At 43.1% G+C, this 16,017-nt stretch overlaps 1 protein-coding gene across 2 annotated transcripts in view; it reads right to left on the bottom strand.

Moving 5' to 3' along the window:
• The window catches only part of GPALPP1 (GPALPP motifs containing 1), an 81,464-nt gene that overhangs the window by 60,602 nt on the left and 4,845 nt on the right, over nt 1-16,017 (bottom strand). For both annotated transcript variants that reach the window (XM_068267761.1, XM_068267760.1), the window contains exon 2: nt 730-868. In XM_068267761.1, the coding sequence (XP_068123862.1) occupies nt 730-868 (139 nt within the window). The remainder of the gene's footprint in view (nt 1-729; nt 869-16,017) is intronic.

The following is a 16,017-nucleotide window of genomic DNA, read 5'->3' on the forward strand; positions in this document are numbered from 1 at the left end:
AGATTGCACCAAAGGTGCACTAATCAATATTTCACTGTAATACACAAAAACACTTATGAAATACATTTGTGCAACTACTGTAATGCAAACAAAATTGCTAAAAATCTCTTTTCTCTGCGTACACTAAATCTTTGGGTTACAGAGCGTTTCATAACATTTAAAGTGGTATGAAACGCAGCATTTCTTCTTTGATCTAAAAGGTTATTTACAGCATAAAAACTACTACCAGAAAAAACATTGGTAGCAGAATAACATTCAAACAGTTACACAGCACTTTCTTCTTCAGCGGGAACCTTAGTTCTGATGCCAATGAGGTGATCGCATTGTATTTTCTTTACATTTCCTTCTCAGTCACAATTAGTAAACATTCCTAGCAGTGCAGAAACTCAGCTGCACACAAAGCAGAAGCAAAGAGAGGTGAGAAATGATCACTAGATAGATTTTAATATATAAATATAGCAGCTGTGCAATCAAATGCAATTGCAGCTTTTATAGCAGATCACCTGTACTTTGGGAATTAGTAATTTGTAAATAGACAATATTACTTGTGCAAAAAAAAAGCAAGTATGATAACTGTATGGGTAATACTAAGGAGGAAAACACATACTGAATATTGAATACTATGTACAGTACATTTTATTTACAAGCAAATTGCATGATTCACAAAAATGCCTATCACAAGAAAAAAAATGCAAGAACATCTGTAAGTAAACAAGATGACATACTAACCTGCTAGCAGCTTCATTTCTATCTTGGCCAGCAGATCGTCTTTTGTGTTTTTTGTGACTCGATGTCTCCTGGTCGCTGTCCTCAGAGGACTCTGAGCTTTGATTGTACTTGTATCCAGGAGGTAAGACAGGGCCTGCAACTACACAAAAAAGTTGATGTTAGGACGTGAGCAAACAAAATAAACATTTGTTCGGTGCTCAAAGTCCCATTTACCATGATTAGGAGGAATAAATATCGGAACCAATGAGCAAAATTTTGATTTGGGATGACTAAAGCCTCCTCCAGGAAATCTTATGCTGGGTACACACTATGAGATTTTCTGCCCGATTTATTGTCAGATCGATTATTTCCAACATGTCCGATCTGCTTTCTGATCGATTTCCGAGCATTTTCCGATCGATTTCTTGAACGGAAAATGCTCGGAAATCGATCAGAGAGCAGATCAGACATGTTGGAAATAATTGATCTGACAGTAAAGTGGCCAGAAAATCTAATAGTTTGTACCTAGCATTAGGTCAGCAGCATTACAAGGGTGCATCTGAACAGGATGCTTGTCCCCCTTAAAGGGGAACTGAGGAGAGAGGTATATGGAGGCTGCCATGTTTATTTCCTTTTAAGCAATACCAGTTGCCTGGCAGCCCTGCTGATCCTCTGCCTCTAATACTATTAGCCATAGTCCCTGAACAAGCATGCAGCAGATCGGGTGTTTCAGACTTTAAAGTCAGATCTGACAAGACTAGCTGCATGCTTGTTTCTGGTGTTATTCAGATACTACTGCAGAGAAATAGACCAGCAGGGCTGCCAGGCAACTGGTATTGATTAAAAGGAAATAAACATGGCAGCCTCCACATACCTCTTACTTCAGTTCCCCTTTAACCCGCCAGCATATTGAGCTGTTAATTAGAACTGGTTGTAATGTCACAGAAGCTTTGTGTTTATTATTATTATTGTTGTAAAATAATAGAAAGTGTAGTGGACACAGCCAAGGGTACATCCGACTCTAATTCCAACTCCTCAGTTTCTAAATCCGACTCAGACTCCTCTAATTTGCATATAACAATCTTGTTGATTGAAAGTATGTAACATAAGAAGCATTTCCCCACTACCAAAGCTCAGAAATGTTAAAGCTTCCTAAAGATAGTGTCTGCATTTAGGAACAAAAAGATGCTAGTGAATTCCCAACGTGAATGCCCTAGCATGACGTCTATATAACGGAACCCCATATCAGCTAGGTTCCAACATGTAGCCCTGCCACCTTGCAGAACGAAGCATATACCTTTTCTATATCTATATGTCAGGGCCATTTTCTGCACGGGGCAGATCTATGCACCAGAACCCAGCTGACCCCCCCCCCCCCCTCCCTAAGGATCAGGCCATTTTACTTGCGGGGGGGGGGGGGGGAGGGAGGGGGGTGTCAGGCAGCCGGATCCCCACTATGGATAGCTAGGCTTGGTGTGTCGTGTGCCCCCCCCCCCCCCGTGTAGCCAGGTGTCCCCAGTTTAGCCAGCAGCCTGTACTCACCTTCCTGGCAGAGGGCTGTGGAGTCAGAGTCGGAGTTGGGGCAATTTTGGGCACCCGGAGTCGGAGTTGGAGTCGTTGATTTCATAAACTGAGGAGTCCGAGTCGGATGATTTTTGTACAATATCCAAAGCCCTGTTAAGTATTAGACTAAGGAGTCGGAGTCGAGTCCATTTTGGGTACCCGGAGTGGGAGTTGGAGTCGTGGTCTCATAAACTAAGGAGTCGGAATATTTTTGTACCAACTCCACAGCCCTGCTTCCTGGGTCCTGCGATGAGCAGCTCTAACCCCCTCCGCTCTCGCCGGCATCCTCGTTAGCACTGACTCTCAGTTCCATGTCGTGGCTTGATGACGCCATTAAGCCGGGACCTAACACTTAAGTCAGAGCTAGCGGGGATGCCAGCCAGAACGGAGGGGAGCACCGATCGCCGGGGGAACGTTAGGAAGCTGAGTGGATCCTCTCCCCCCCCCCCCCACTACCCCCGCAGCTCTAATAGTGATCACTATGATCAAGTGATCAGGAGCCATACACGGTGGTTCCTGATCACTGAGGGGAGATGTCAGCCGTCATATGCTTAATCTCCCCTCTCAGTTGCGCATGATCACGTTGGGAGCACTACAAGCAGGTGGTGTAAATCCTATGCCGCATCAGCCTTAGACAGCCACAAGTGCGGCTTAGGATTTACTAGGGGTGGTCCCCAAAGGGTTAAAGGGGAACTTCAGCCTAAACAAACATACTGTCATTAAGTTACATTAGTTATGTTAATTAGAATAGATAGGTAATATAATTTTTTACCCACCCTGTTTTAAAAGAACAGGCAAATGTTTGTCATTCATGGGGGCTGCCATCTTTGTCATGGGGGCAGCCATCTTTTTGGTTGAAAGGAGGTGACAAGGAGCAGGAGACACAGTTCCAACTGTCCTGTGTCCTGATTACCACTCCCAGCTGCACACGCTAGGCTTCAAATGTCAAATTCAAAATGTAAAAAAAAAAAAAAAATGCACCAAAACAGCAGAACGAGAGCAACAACATCAGAAATCCCATCATGCTTTGCACAGCATCAGTGGAAAAAAGCCCGGGCAGTTTTCTTCTGTGCAGCTAAAAATGAGGCTTGGATAAGAGAAACAAAGTTCTGATGCTGTGAAACTGTTAAAGAAACACCAGGCCTTTTCAGTGCTGCTGAGTCGATTTTTAGTCCGGAGGTTCACTTTAAGCAGTCAATGTGTTGGGACATTCTAACTTGTAAGCGTTAGTGTACCTCTGTGTTGTTGTTTTTTTTTTATGTACACCAGAGATGTATTTTTACTAAACTTAGGATAATGCTGTAGAGTACAGTGTAGTTGTTAAATAGAAATCAAAAGTAGCCCTTGGCAAGAGCATTTGTAGAGGGTACAGACAGGAACAAAGAACATCCATCAGGCCCTAGGCAATCTAACTGTGGGTAAAGGTGGCCACACACCATACAATTTTTTAAGTATCTGTTCAATTTAAGAATTTCAATTAATTTTTCTGACTGATTGTAACATTTCAAAAATATAACCAATGTACCACACACCTATGTTCAATTTTTCCCCAATTATGATAAAAATGATTGGAAACTGACAAAATTGCTAGGGTGTGTATATTAATAAATTGACAATCTAACACACACACCATACAATCTATAGAAAGATTGAAGAAAAATATCAGGCATTCTGAATAGATAAAAATCGAACAAAACGGGAAATCCGATCGGATTTTTCAGTCGAATGAAAAAAAAGCTTTTCGATTTTTTTGGGAGATCCGATCGTTTTTATCGAATTGCTGTAAAATCAGATCATTTTATTGTATGGTGTGTGGCCACCTTTAGAGTGATGTGCAGGTACTCAGCAGGAGAATGAAAGGAATCTTTCTCCATTACACATTCTTCATGTATAATCAGAACCATTTTTTACGGGTGATAGACAACACCTCTGCATTTACTGGGCAGAGCATTCTTAGTGGATTCACAACAGCTCTTTGGGGAGTGCATATTTATAGTACTACTAGTATATCCCCAAATTTAACACCATATAAAATTAAATCAAATTTCATGAGCAAAGGGAGTGCATAACTCAACATAAAAAATGTGCATAAATCTGCATCAACACAGATTTGCATCTCATTGACCATCCCCATTAGTGGCAACTGCACATGGGGCAGCAGAGATGTTCTTTATTATATATGATGATTCCTATTTATACAAATAGAAAGTCACAATTACATACTGTATGTATATCAGATTTTAAAAAAATACAGTGACTGCTTTATTGCAGCAACACAAATAACATGTTTTTTTCATTGGTTTATTTTTTTTGTGTGGACTACGCACTATTACTGTATATACAGTGATGTGAACTCGACAGCAGAGTGGAAGTGTCTAGCGAATCGCTAGTGGTGGCAGTGAGAGGTGTTCTGAGGGGTCCCAGCCTTGTTTTAGCTTGACTAAGGCTGCTTCCCCTCTCAGTCTGGTCAAACCCGCAGTCGGGAACCGTATACGCAGGCGTGCCGCGGGCCGGTTCCTGACAACCCCCAGGCCTGATTACTGCCACACCTGTTTCAATCAAGAAATCACTTAAATAGGAGCTATCTGACACAGAGAAGTAGACCAAAAGCACCTCAAAAGCTAGACATCTTGCCAAGATCCAAAGAAATTCAGGAACAAATGAGAACAAAAGTAATTGAGAACTATCAGTCTGGTAAAGGTTATAAAGCCATTTCTAAGTTTTGGGACTCCAGCGAACCACAGTGAGAGCCATTATCCACAAATGGCAAAAACATGGAACAGTGATGAACCTTCCCAGGGAGTGGCCGCCGACCAAAATTACCCCAAGAGCGCAGAGAAAACTCATCCGAGAGGCCACAAAAGACCACATGACAACATCTAAAGAACTGCAGGCCTCACTTGCCTCAATTAAGGTTAGTGTTCACGACTCCACCATAAGAAAGAGACTGGGCAAAAACGGCCTGCATGGCAGATATCCAAGGTGCAAACCACTTTTAAGCAAAAAGAACATTAAGGCTCGTCTCAATTTTGCTAAAAAACATCTTAATGATTGCCAAGACTTTTGGGAAAATACCTTGTGGACCGACGAGACAAAAGTTGAACTTTTTGGAAGGTACGTGTCCCGTTACATCTGGCATAGAAGTAACAGCATTTCAGCAAAAGAACATCATACCAACAGTAAAATATGGTGGTGGTAGTGTGATGGTCTGGGGTTGTTTTGCTGCTTCAGGACCTGGAAGGCTTGCTGTGATAGATGGAACCATGAATTCTACTGTCTACCAAAAAATCCTGAAGGAGAATGTCCAGCCATCTGTTCGTCAACTCAAGCTTAAGCGTTCTTGGGTGCTGCAGCAGGACAATGACCCAAAACACACCAGCAAATGTACCTCTGAATGGCTGAAGAAAAACAAAATGAAGACTTTGGAGTGGCCTAGTCAAAGTCCTGACCTGAATCCTATTGAGATGTTGTGGCATGACCTTAAAAAGGCAGTTCATGCTAGAAAACCCTCAAATAAAGCTGAATTACAACAATTCTGCAAAGATGAGTGGGCCAAAATTCCTCCAGAGCGCTGTAAAAAACTCGTTGCAAGTTATCGCAAACGCTTGATTGCAGTTATTGCTGCTAAGGGTGGCCCAACCAGTTATTAGGTTCAGGGGGCAATTTCTTTTTCACACAGGGCCATGTAGGTTTGGAGTTTTTTTTTTCTCACTAAATAATAAAAACCATCATTTAAAACTGCATTTTGTGTTCAATTATGTTATCTTTGACTAATAGTTAACGGTTTTTGATGATCAGAAACATTTAAGTGTGACAAACATGCAAAAGAATAAGAAATCAGGAAGGGGGCAAATAGTTTTTCACATCACTGTATATTAGTTATTTATGGTGACCATTATCTGAGAACATTTTATCATATTTTCTCTTTTAAAGTGAACCTGAGCCGAAGAGGGAAAGCCTCAGGATCCTATTGAGGCTTCCTGCTCTATTCTAATGCCCCCGTCGCTGAGCGCGGCCCCCTGGGAGATTAGGGACAAGGCATTGTCCGTGCATGTGCAGTGAGCTGGAGCCGCGGGCTCAGTGTTACTGGGTATGAGTGGGAGGGCTTCCGTAGCTACAGCACGGCCTTGAATAAGGAAGAGGAGCTGCATGGCCCCAATGTGGAGGGGGGCTAAACTCTGCAATGGGGGCTACTGACAAGAGAGGGAAGCCTCAATAGGATCCTGAGGCTTCACTCTCTTCAGGGTAAGATCTTGTTTAGAACCCAAGCTTTGGCTTGGGTTCACTTTCATTACAGTTTAAATGTATTAGGAGTCGGAGCATTTTGCTTGTTCACATATCCAATTTTGATTGGCAAATCATTGACCAATGGATATGCTCAATGGATTCTCTGACATGGATATGGTTCCCGAAAACTGGCGTTGGACAGCCCTGCCCCAAGTATAAAAATAAACACAAAGAAGTGCAGTATTGAGTAGAGTGAGCAAAGGCATTTCTATCTTATAAAGAGGACCTATCCTCAACCGCATAACAGACTTTAAAAGACAAGATTCAGAACATTTATATTGCACTTTTATCCTGGCAGACTCAAAGCGCCAGAGCTGCAGCCACTAGAACATGCTCAGTAGGCAGTCGCAGCCACTAGAACATGCTCAGTAGGCAGTCGCAGCCACTAGAACATGCTCAGTAGGCAGTCGCAGTGTTAGGGAGTCTTGCCCAAGGTCTCCATACTGAATAGGCGCAAAGCCCTTAACCAGTAAACTATCCCTCCATATCAGCTCTCAGAGTCCTAATAAGAAACATATATATTACCCACCTGTTTATTTTCCAGTGATATATCTTATATAGGCACTAAGAAAGGGGGAAGGGGAAAAATCTCTGCAAAAGATACAAATCTGACAGAAGCTCTAACTGTAATCCATTCTAATACAAAACTGATTTAACTGCCACCTGTGTCACAATCAAGTTAGCCACACACCATTAACTCTATGGCTAACTTGACAGGCAATCAATATGTACAGATTGAAATAACTATCAGAGAGCACTGTCTGCTTACTGCAGTGATCGATTTTGATTAGTCGTGTCAATAAAGCTGGCTGAACATTGTGGCATAGCAACAATATCAACCTAGTTTTAACTGGTTAAAGTGGACCTAAACTCAGAACATTCTCTCTGCTGTAAAAGATACACAACAGCACAATGAATATGATTATATGAAATAATCATATTCATAAATATTATATTAATCGATATAATTAATATAACTATATATAATTTATAAAAAATATATTAAAAACGCTTATTTGTAACAGTGGATACAAACCCTGCAATAAATCTGCAGTGTGTCTACTTCCTGCTTTCATGGAAGCAGACATATTGTTAATATCCTGTGCTTAAAAATTAGCTGCTCTGCCATGGCAGTGGAGATTCTTGAGCTGACAGCTGAGAAATCATTAGTCATGGTGATTAGTCATGGATGAGGGGGGAATTAGACAGGCTAAACTCTCTAAATACATACAGGGTGAATTTCTCTAGGTTTTACCGCTGTCCCGTGCAAGAGTTCAGGTCCACTTAACCACTTAACTACCAGCTAACGCCCATAGGCGTCAGCAGGTCTTAAGTGGGTTACCATGGAAACGGACGCTCGATCGAGCGGCCTTTCCATGTCAGTTCACGGAGGGTGTCTCCGTGAACAGCCAGAGAGCCACCGATCGCGGCTCGCCGGCAAAATGTAAACACGCGGGGAAGAAATCTCCGCTGTCCCGTGCAAGAGTTCAGGTCCACTTAACCACTTAACTACCAGCTAACGCCCATAGGCGTCAGCAGGTCTTAAGTGGGTTACCATGGAAACGGACGCTCGATCGAGCGGCCTTTCCATGTCAGTTCACGGAGGGTGTCTCCGTGAACAGCCAGAGAGCCACCGATCGCGGCTCGCCGGCAAAATGTAAACACGCGGGGAAGAAATCTCCGCTGTTTACATCATACGGCGCTGCTGCGCAGCAGCGCCGTAAGGCGGATCGGTGATCCTCGGCCTCTGATTGGCCGGGGATCGCCGGCATCTGATAGGCGGAAGCCTATCCTTCAATGCGCAGGACGGAACTCCGTCCTGCGCATTACGGAGAGAGGGAGGGAGGCAGAGGGCGGAAATGGCTGCGGAGGGGGGCTTTGAGGAGCCCCCCCCCCCCGCAAAACGCAGATGGCCGGCGGCGATCAGACCCCCCCGGCAGGACATCCCCCTAGTGGGTAAAAAAGGGGGGGGGGGGGGGAAGTCTGGTCGCCCTGGCTTCAAAGCGATCTGTGCGGTGGGCTGGAGAGCCCACGCATCACATATCGAACCAGCATAGGCTGGTCCTTAAGTGGTTAAGTAGCCTCTTAATTGAACAAGCTTGAAACATTTTCAGGGAATTTAAGTTGCATCAGACAGATTCTATCACAATGACTAAATAAACCATGATTCCAGCAGAATGTGTGTATTCCAAACCCAATGTATGCAAACTATAATAATGTTTGCCATTTATATCCTTGCCAGCATTGGAATGAAGTAAACAGCAGCCAGTAATTCAAGGATGGCCCAATTTGAAGCTTCAGTATTTTACAAGTATGCAGTACACATTCCCTTTCATTTACATGAACATAAAAAAATACAATTTTTTCCAGAAATCAAATTCAGGTCAAACAGATGGCACTCACAAACCCTTGGATATAGCTTAATATGAATATCCAGATAGGAATAGTTTAGCTAGACTCCATTGTGTAATTCACTTGTGAGCCCTCATTCTCATTCCACAGGGACACTTCACATTCTGCAGCTACTAACGCAATTATCTGTGTATATTATGTGCCTGGCACTCAGCCTTGAAACATCTGCTGTGCACTGCTATGGGATGCCAAAGCACGCAGGATCCAGCTAAAGTGAGGATACAATTCCCTCCTACTCACAGATGAGCAAGGCACATTTTTAGATTCAAGGCAGAAAAGGTGAAGTTATCCACATTTCTACGTTGTAAGCATCTGGTCTGAGATACAGTGTGTGATCTATGAAGTTTGGAGCAAACAAAAAGTGCTACTGTTGCCTTTAGTAACCAGGTAGTTTGTTTTGTAACTTTTTTATTTTAGCAATACATATGATAACCACTTATAAGGGGGTCTTATTTGTACAGGAAATCCCATACTTACATACAGATTCCGTTCCGAGAGATTGTTTGTAAGTTACATTTGTGTGCAAGTTGAGTCCTGTGTTAAGCATGGGGGAAACGTGGATAATGTTTCACTTTCGGGCAACTCTGGATTTGGACATATAGTATTAACTAGGGTTTTTGGTTGTTTTCAAAAGTGTTTTAAACAGTTTATACAATACTGTAACATTTAACAAAAAATATGTAATAAAAAAATTAGTATTGTATATTTTGTACATAAGGACGATTTTGTTTGTAACTCAAGACGTTTTTAAGTAGGGGACTACCTGTACTGATTTTATATCAAATCTACGCACTGTTTGGAGGCTTTTATTCCTGCCAGGGTGTAGATTTCACCTCACCGCCACCACCGAACGCTCCTGCCGATTGAGTCGCTCTCTGCCATCTACAGCTCACTCGCTGTGATGTCGGTATGACAGCAGAGCAGATTTCACTGGCACCTAGCCCTGTCATCAATGTGAGAAAATCCCATTGGCTTACATTGATCACAGGGTCAGGAGCCAATAAAACTGGCTCCTGACCGGCTCACAAAGCTCTGTCATAGTCATGGAAGAGCCGATGGGCTGAGACGACAGGTGTGCGGGGAGTGCGGAGTGTACGGCGGTATCAGCGACTCAGTGCAGCAATTCGTCGGTATGTAGTGGTTTTTGGTGTCAGCGGTCTCTGGTCCTTAAAGGGCCAGAGACCGCTGGTACTGAAGGGCTTAAATACAACTGTATTTTACATTTATTTAAAATCTTATTTCAATTTATTCCTTCCACACAAACTCCCAGCTCCCTAACTGCATTAAACGCGCACCCCATCCCCACCAAACCACCTATGAGGGGCATCAACTTCTCTCTGATCAAATTGAGATCTGTTGGCCGCCATAAACTGCAAAATCGATTCCTAATCAATTTCAGCATGAAATCTTCATGGAATTGGCCTTGTATAGCCTCACACAGCGCCCCTGGCCACTGTCCCCATTTTATATTCCCCCGTGCAGTTATACTTTCCCTGTCCACCGTCCGCACTGAGTGTACGCATTGTACTATCGCATTTGTAGTCCCACATGGTTGCCGGCGTTATAAAACGTGGTTTGTATGTCTGGCCCGAATGTGGAAATAGGGCACGGACACTCAGAACAGGTAAAGTATAACATGGAGGGTCATGGGGTTGGGGAGGGCTGGACATAAAACATTAGGGGGGGGGGGGGGATAGCAGCCAGGGTTTCCATCGTGTTCACCGTACACAAATTTGCATACGCCGTTACTGCCGCGCACCTGATCGAGCATGTCGGCCCGAGATATTTCAGCATGTCCGATCAATACAGGCAACCAATTTAGTCCCGAAATTGGTCGAACGGATGATCGGGTATGCTTTTAGAGGCACCGACTTTGATCCGATTCAATAATAATCGAATGTGATGGTCAATCGGTTGCCAAGTTTACAGATGAATGGCCCCCTTCACTGTGCTGAAAATAACTTAATAGTATTGCTTGTTTTGTACAATATTCATTTACAACTTATTTAATCAGAGTTTGCCCATCGTGAAATCTTTCCCCACCCTGATTTATATCACAAGTGAAATGTATCACAAGTGGCGACATCTAACCTCCAGAAGCTTCCCCAGTCGCCCTCTACCTCACCTTTCCAGCATTGGGACACAGTGGGGGACATTTATCAAGAGTGTCTGAGGCAAAATATTGGTAGGCTTTTAGAAATCCAAACAGAACTGTCTCAGGCATCTTAAGAAATGATTAGATGCAGATTCCTTCTAAACCTGTTGTAAAATTGGAGGAGTTAGGAAGGTGTCTCAGACAGAACGGTGTGTGAGGGGAATTGCTGTTGCTGAGGTAACCAAAACATCTGCTGTATTGATAGCAGCAGGCTATGATGAAGAATTCAGCAGGGGGGAGGAGCATCTCACAAATCATGCCTAGCTTCCACTGCTGCACTGTAGAATCTGTAGAACTGCTATCAAGCACTTCTTATTCTGCAGAAGTTTAAGGACAGATTTGCACTTTTCTTAACTGTAGTGCAGCTCTAGAAATTCATGCTAAACTGACACTATTACCTAAGATTTAAGAAGGTTCTTATTATCATGCAGAACTGTTCTCCCTACTGGTTAGAACAGTTTAAGAAGAAAAAACTGTTGGTAATACTTTGATAAATCTGGCCCAGTGAAGCTTGCGGTGCTCCCATAAAAGAACGAGCACAGAACGGCTCACACCTGCACATGAGCACGGAGCTCAGTGGAAAGAGCCGAGCCTGTTCAGCTTCATGCCAGTGTGCAGGCACGAGCCGTGTGCCCCTGAGCTCTGTAGACAAACTCTTGTCAACTTGCATTCTGGGTGTCTTTGCACTGTAACGGCCAGGAGAAGGGGAACAGGGGGAGGGGGAAGTCTCTGGGATATCCAGAGGCTGCCCTCTACCTAGGCAAGTACCCATTTGGAGCACCTTTTTACCTAAAGGGAACACTTTAATGTAAGAAAATATTTTTAAAAGCCTTGTGTTTATGTATACTCTTAACACCGTCCAGCATTACTTCTCTCAATCAAGGTATTAGACAAACCATAAAAAAAGGTTCAGGACCAGTCATTTCATCCATCCGTCAATAACAGACAACAATTTGCCCTGTCCCACAATAAAGCACAAATGTCAAGACCAGCCTCTATGTATCAAATATTTGAAATTGGTGCCCATACAATAATGGACATTATAACCTCATTTCAAGCCTACCAAACAGGTTGTAATTGAAAGCTACCGGTATGTATATTCTAAGTTCTGCCTGCAATCTCCAGTGGTCAGACACAGTCACATAAACAATAGTTGGTAAAAAAAAACATTTCTCAGCCACTGCAAGAATGATATAAATGCAATGTTTGTGTGCGCTTCCTCATACGTGCCAAATCCACACTGGAAGGTTAATTGGATTCCTACCAAACCTGGTACTAGACGGAAGTTTAAGTGCCCTTTAGAGGGACAATTGGTGTTGTAAATTATTCAAAACAACCCACAGAGTGCAGAGGAAGTCAGGTCAGCACTAAATATGCATAAAATTACAGTCTAATTAATTTAAAAAGTGTTTGGATTTTACCTTAGGACAGTGGCTCCAAACCTTAGTGAAACAAATGATATGTAGTGTCACACATTACAAGAAAACATGGACTGAAAATGTTACTTTTAGGCGATTTTTTCCTCCCTTGCACCAAATGAACCATTATTACTGTGGGCAGATCGTGATCTTTGCACAGGGCTAATCAGATTCTGAAACTAATGATAACTGACAACTGATTAATCAATCAAGCTGACAGTTATCCACCATTAACCTTCCAAATCTGATTATTCCTGTTCACATATCCTGTACAGCCCAGTGGAGTTCACATTACTGTAGATAGAACATAAAATGCCTAATCAAATTTCAGTTCACATCTCTAATTATATGTGCCTGGACACTTATAGTCCCAAAGCATCACACTAATAAACTGCGAGCCTGGGGAACACTGGTGAAGAGGCAATACATTGTAGTGAACTATTTCTAGTAAAGGCAGGCCCTTAAATATACCTGACCCAAGGAAAAGCTGCCCAAGTTAAAGCGGACCTGAACTCAGAACATCCTCACAGCTCTAACAGATATAAAACAGCATAATAACCTTTAGACAAAAACATTTCTTTGTTACAGCTGATACAAATCCTAAAATAAATCTGCACTGTTTCTACTTCCTGTTTCATGGACTGTACTTTCAAATGAGCTTATCTGCAATCTCTGCCGTGGCAGTCATGTGACCAGGGATGCTCAACTTCGGATTCGGGTGAAACCCGGATAGTTGCTATCCGGATTTTTACCCTCCTAATTACAATCAGCTGTGAGGGCTGGGTCAATCTTACCTCTCTGACGTCTACTTCGGTCCGTCCCTCGGCGCCTCCCACGATGCGCTCCAATCCGGCGTCACGTGACTATACACTTCCTCCATCAACCCGGAAGGAGGAAGTGTTTGTACTCATGTGACGCCGGATTGGAGCGCATCGTGGGAGGCGCAGAGGGACGGACCGAAGAAGACGTCAGAGAGGTAAGATTGTATTTAGGAGGGTGAAAATCCGGATAGCAACTATCCGGGTTTCACCCGAATCCGAAGTTGAGCATCCCTGCATGTGACACTGTAGGGAGAACAAATTACAACTTGTGATTAGGGGGAATGAAAAAGAATTAAACAGGCTAAACTCTCTAAATACAAACAGGGTGCATTTCTCTATGTTTTACTTCTGTCCTGTGCAAGAGTGCAGGTCCACTTTAACCTCCCTGGCGTTATGATTATTTCCTGATTTAAGGTCTAAAAGCCATAACATTTTTTTTCACAAGCTTTTAGACACTAAAAACAAGCCGAAAAACACACTACACAGAGGCCTGCAGCAGCTGCTGCATTAAACTCACTCAGGCACGGGATTACCACCATGTTCTGCGGTTTTCCGTCCCGAGCCTGACTCGGAATTACAGCTAAGGAGCAGTGTTCCCCAACCCTGTCCTCAAGGCCCACCAACAGTGCATGTTTTGTGGAAATCCACAGAGGTAGTTAATCAGCTCTGCTGGGACGCCAATTACTCCACCTGTGCATGTTTGTGGTTTTCTGCAAAACATGTACTGTTGGGTCTTGAGGACAGGGTTGGGGAACTGTGCTTTAAAGGACATCTGAAGTGAGAGGGAAATGGAGGCTGCCATATGTATTTCCTTTTAACCATTTCAGCCCGCGGGTCATTCTCACCTTATGAACGAGAGGAATTTTCAAATTTCCGCGCTCCCATTCATTCCCCAATAACTTTATCACTACTTATCACAACAAAATTATCTATACTTTGTTTTTTCTGCCACCAATTAGGCTTTCTTTGGGTGGTACATTATGCTAAGAATTATTTTATTCTAACTGCAATTTAAAGGGAATAACCAGAAAAAAAAATTATCATTTCCCAGTTTTCGGCCATTATAGTTTTAAAATAAAATGTTCTACTGTGGTTAAAAGCCACACATTTTATTTACCCATTTGTCCCGGTTATTGCAACGTTTAAATTATATCCCTAGTACAATGTATGTTGACAATATTTTATTTGGAAATAAAGGTGTATCTTTTCAGTTCTACATCAATCACTAATCACATGCCCATAATTAATAATATATCCTCTGGACATACATATTAGTCCCTAATGTCTGTAGGTGTAATTTTACTATTTGGACACAAGATGTCCTCGCGCATTACTTCCTATAAGCATACAATAAGTACGCCTAATAGGAAGTAATGCGTTACAGTGTTGCTTGGGAAGTGACGCAGGCAACTCATTGATGCCAGCGATCACAGTGGCCTAGAGGGAAGACAAATGAACAGGAACAAAGGGAGTGGTGGAAACGAGCGGGCGGGAAGCAGCACGGCGGCACGGATTGGCTCAGGGAATTTTTGTCCCATGCCACCAATAACCCCCTGATGCCGGGACCATCACAATCGCAAGCTTCTGCCCGCACAGCCCAGCAGACTGCACAGATGTGAGCCTCACGTCCCTGCTGCCGCAGCAGCACCTGGTGCGGACTTGAGACTCACGTCTGGGAGGCAGCAATGGCTAAACAGTGCTAGTTGCATGGCTGTCCTGCTGATCCTCTGTCTCTAATACTTTTAGCCTTAGACCCTGAACAAGCATGCAGATCAGATGCTTGAAGTTTGACTGGATTTGCTGCATGCTTGTTTCAGGTGTGTAAAAGCTTTTTCTAATGTAATGCTGTGTGTGTGTGTTCTCACTTGAGTCATGTGATTTTATATATATCACCCATAGCATTATATTAGCAATAGCTTTTCAAATCACTAGAGCTAAAAAAAAAAAGTTCTTGCAGTGTGAACCAGCGATTAATCCAGTTTGATCAATTTTATCTTTTTAATAAGTTCAGAGTATCACTGTAATTGTTTTTTATTTAAACTACACCTGCACTGAAAGGTATTTGGTGGCTGCCATATTTAGTTTCTTTTAAAGGATACATCCAGGCAGATTAAAAAACAAAAATCCACTTACCTGGGGCTTATTCCACCACCCGGTAGCCATCCTGTGCCCTCGTCACAGCTCCGGTGTCCTCCGCAGCAGAAGCCAAGGTCGGCGTCCGGGTCGGCTTCTTGTGCACTCCACTGCGTGGGTCACGTGGTCTGGCCAACGTCATCAGGACTGTACTGCGCAGGCGCAGTAGTTGGAGGAAGCCCCAGGTAAGTGGATTTTTGTTTTTTAATCTCCCTGGATGTATCCTTCAAACAAGATTGGTTACTTGGCTGTCCTGCTGGTCTCTTTGGCTGCAGTAGTGTCTAAGTCACACACCTGAAACAAGCAACTGGCTAATTGAAGGTTGCGAATAAGGTCTGCAACTCCACAGTACCACAAAGCTCCTCATGCATGAGTGGTTTCATGCTACTGCATAGGTACGGACCGCAACCGTTTCTGGCCTATTTGGCACCCCAGGCAATGCACCCGAGTCATATATTCAAAAGAGTTTACCTACTAAATTACTAAAAAAAATATAAATCAAGATAAACAGCTACGTTTT

This window comes from Hyperolius riggenbachi, chromosome 2 (genome assembly GCF_040937935.1).
Source record: "Hyperolius riggenbachi isolate aHypRig1 chromosome 2, aHypRig1.pri, whole genome shotgun sequence".
NCBI lineage: Eukaryota > Metazoa > Chordata > Amphibia > Anura > Hyperoliidae > Hyperolius > Hyperolius riggenbachi.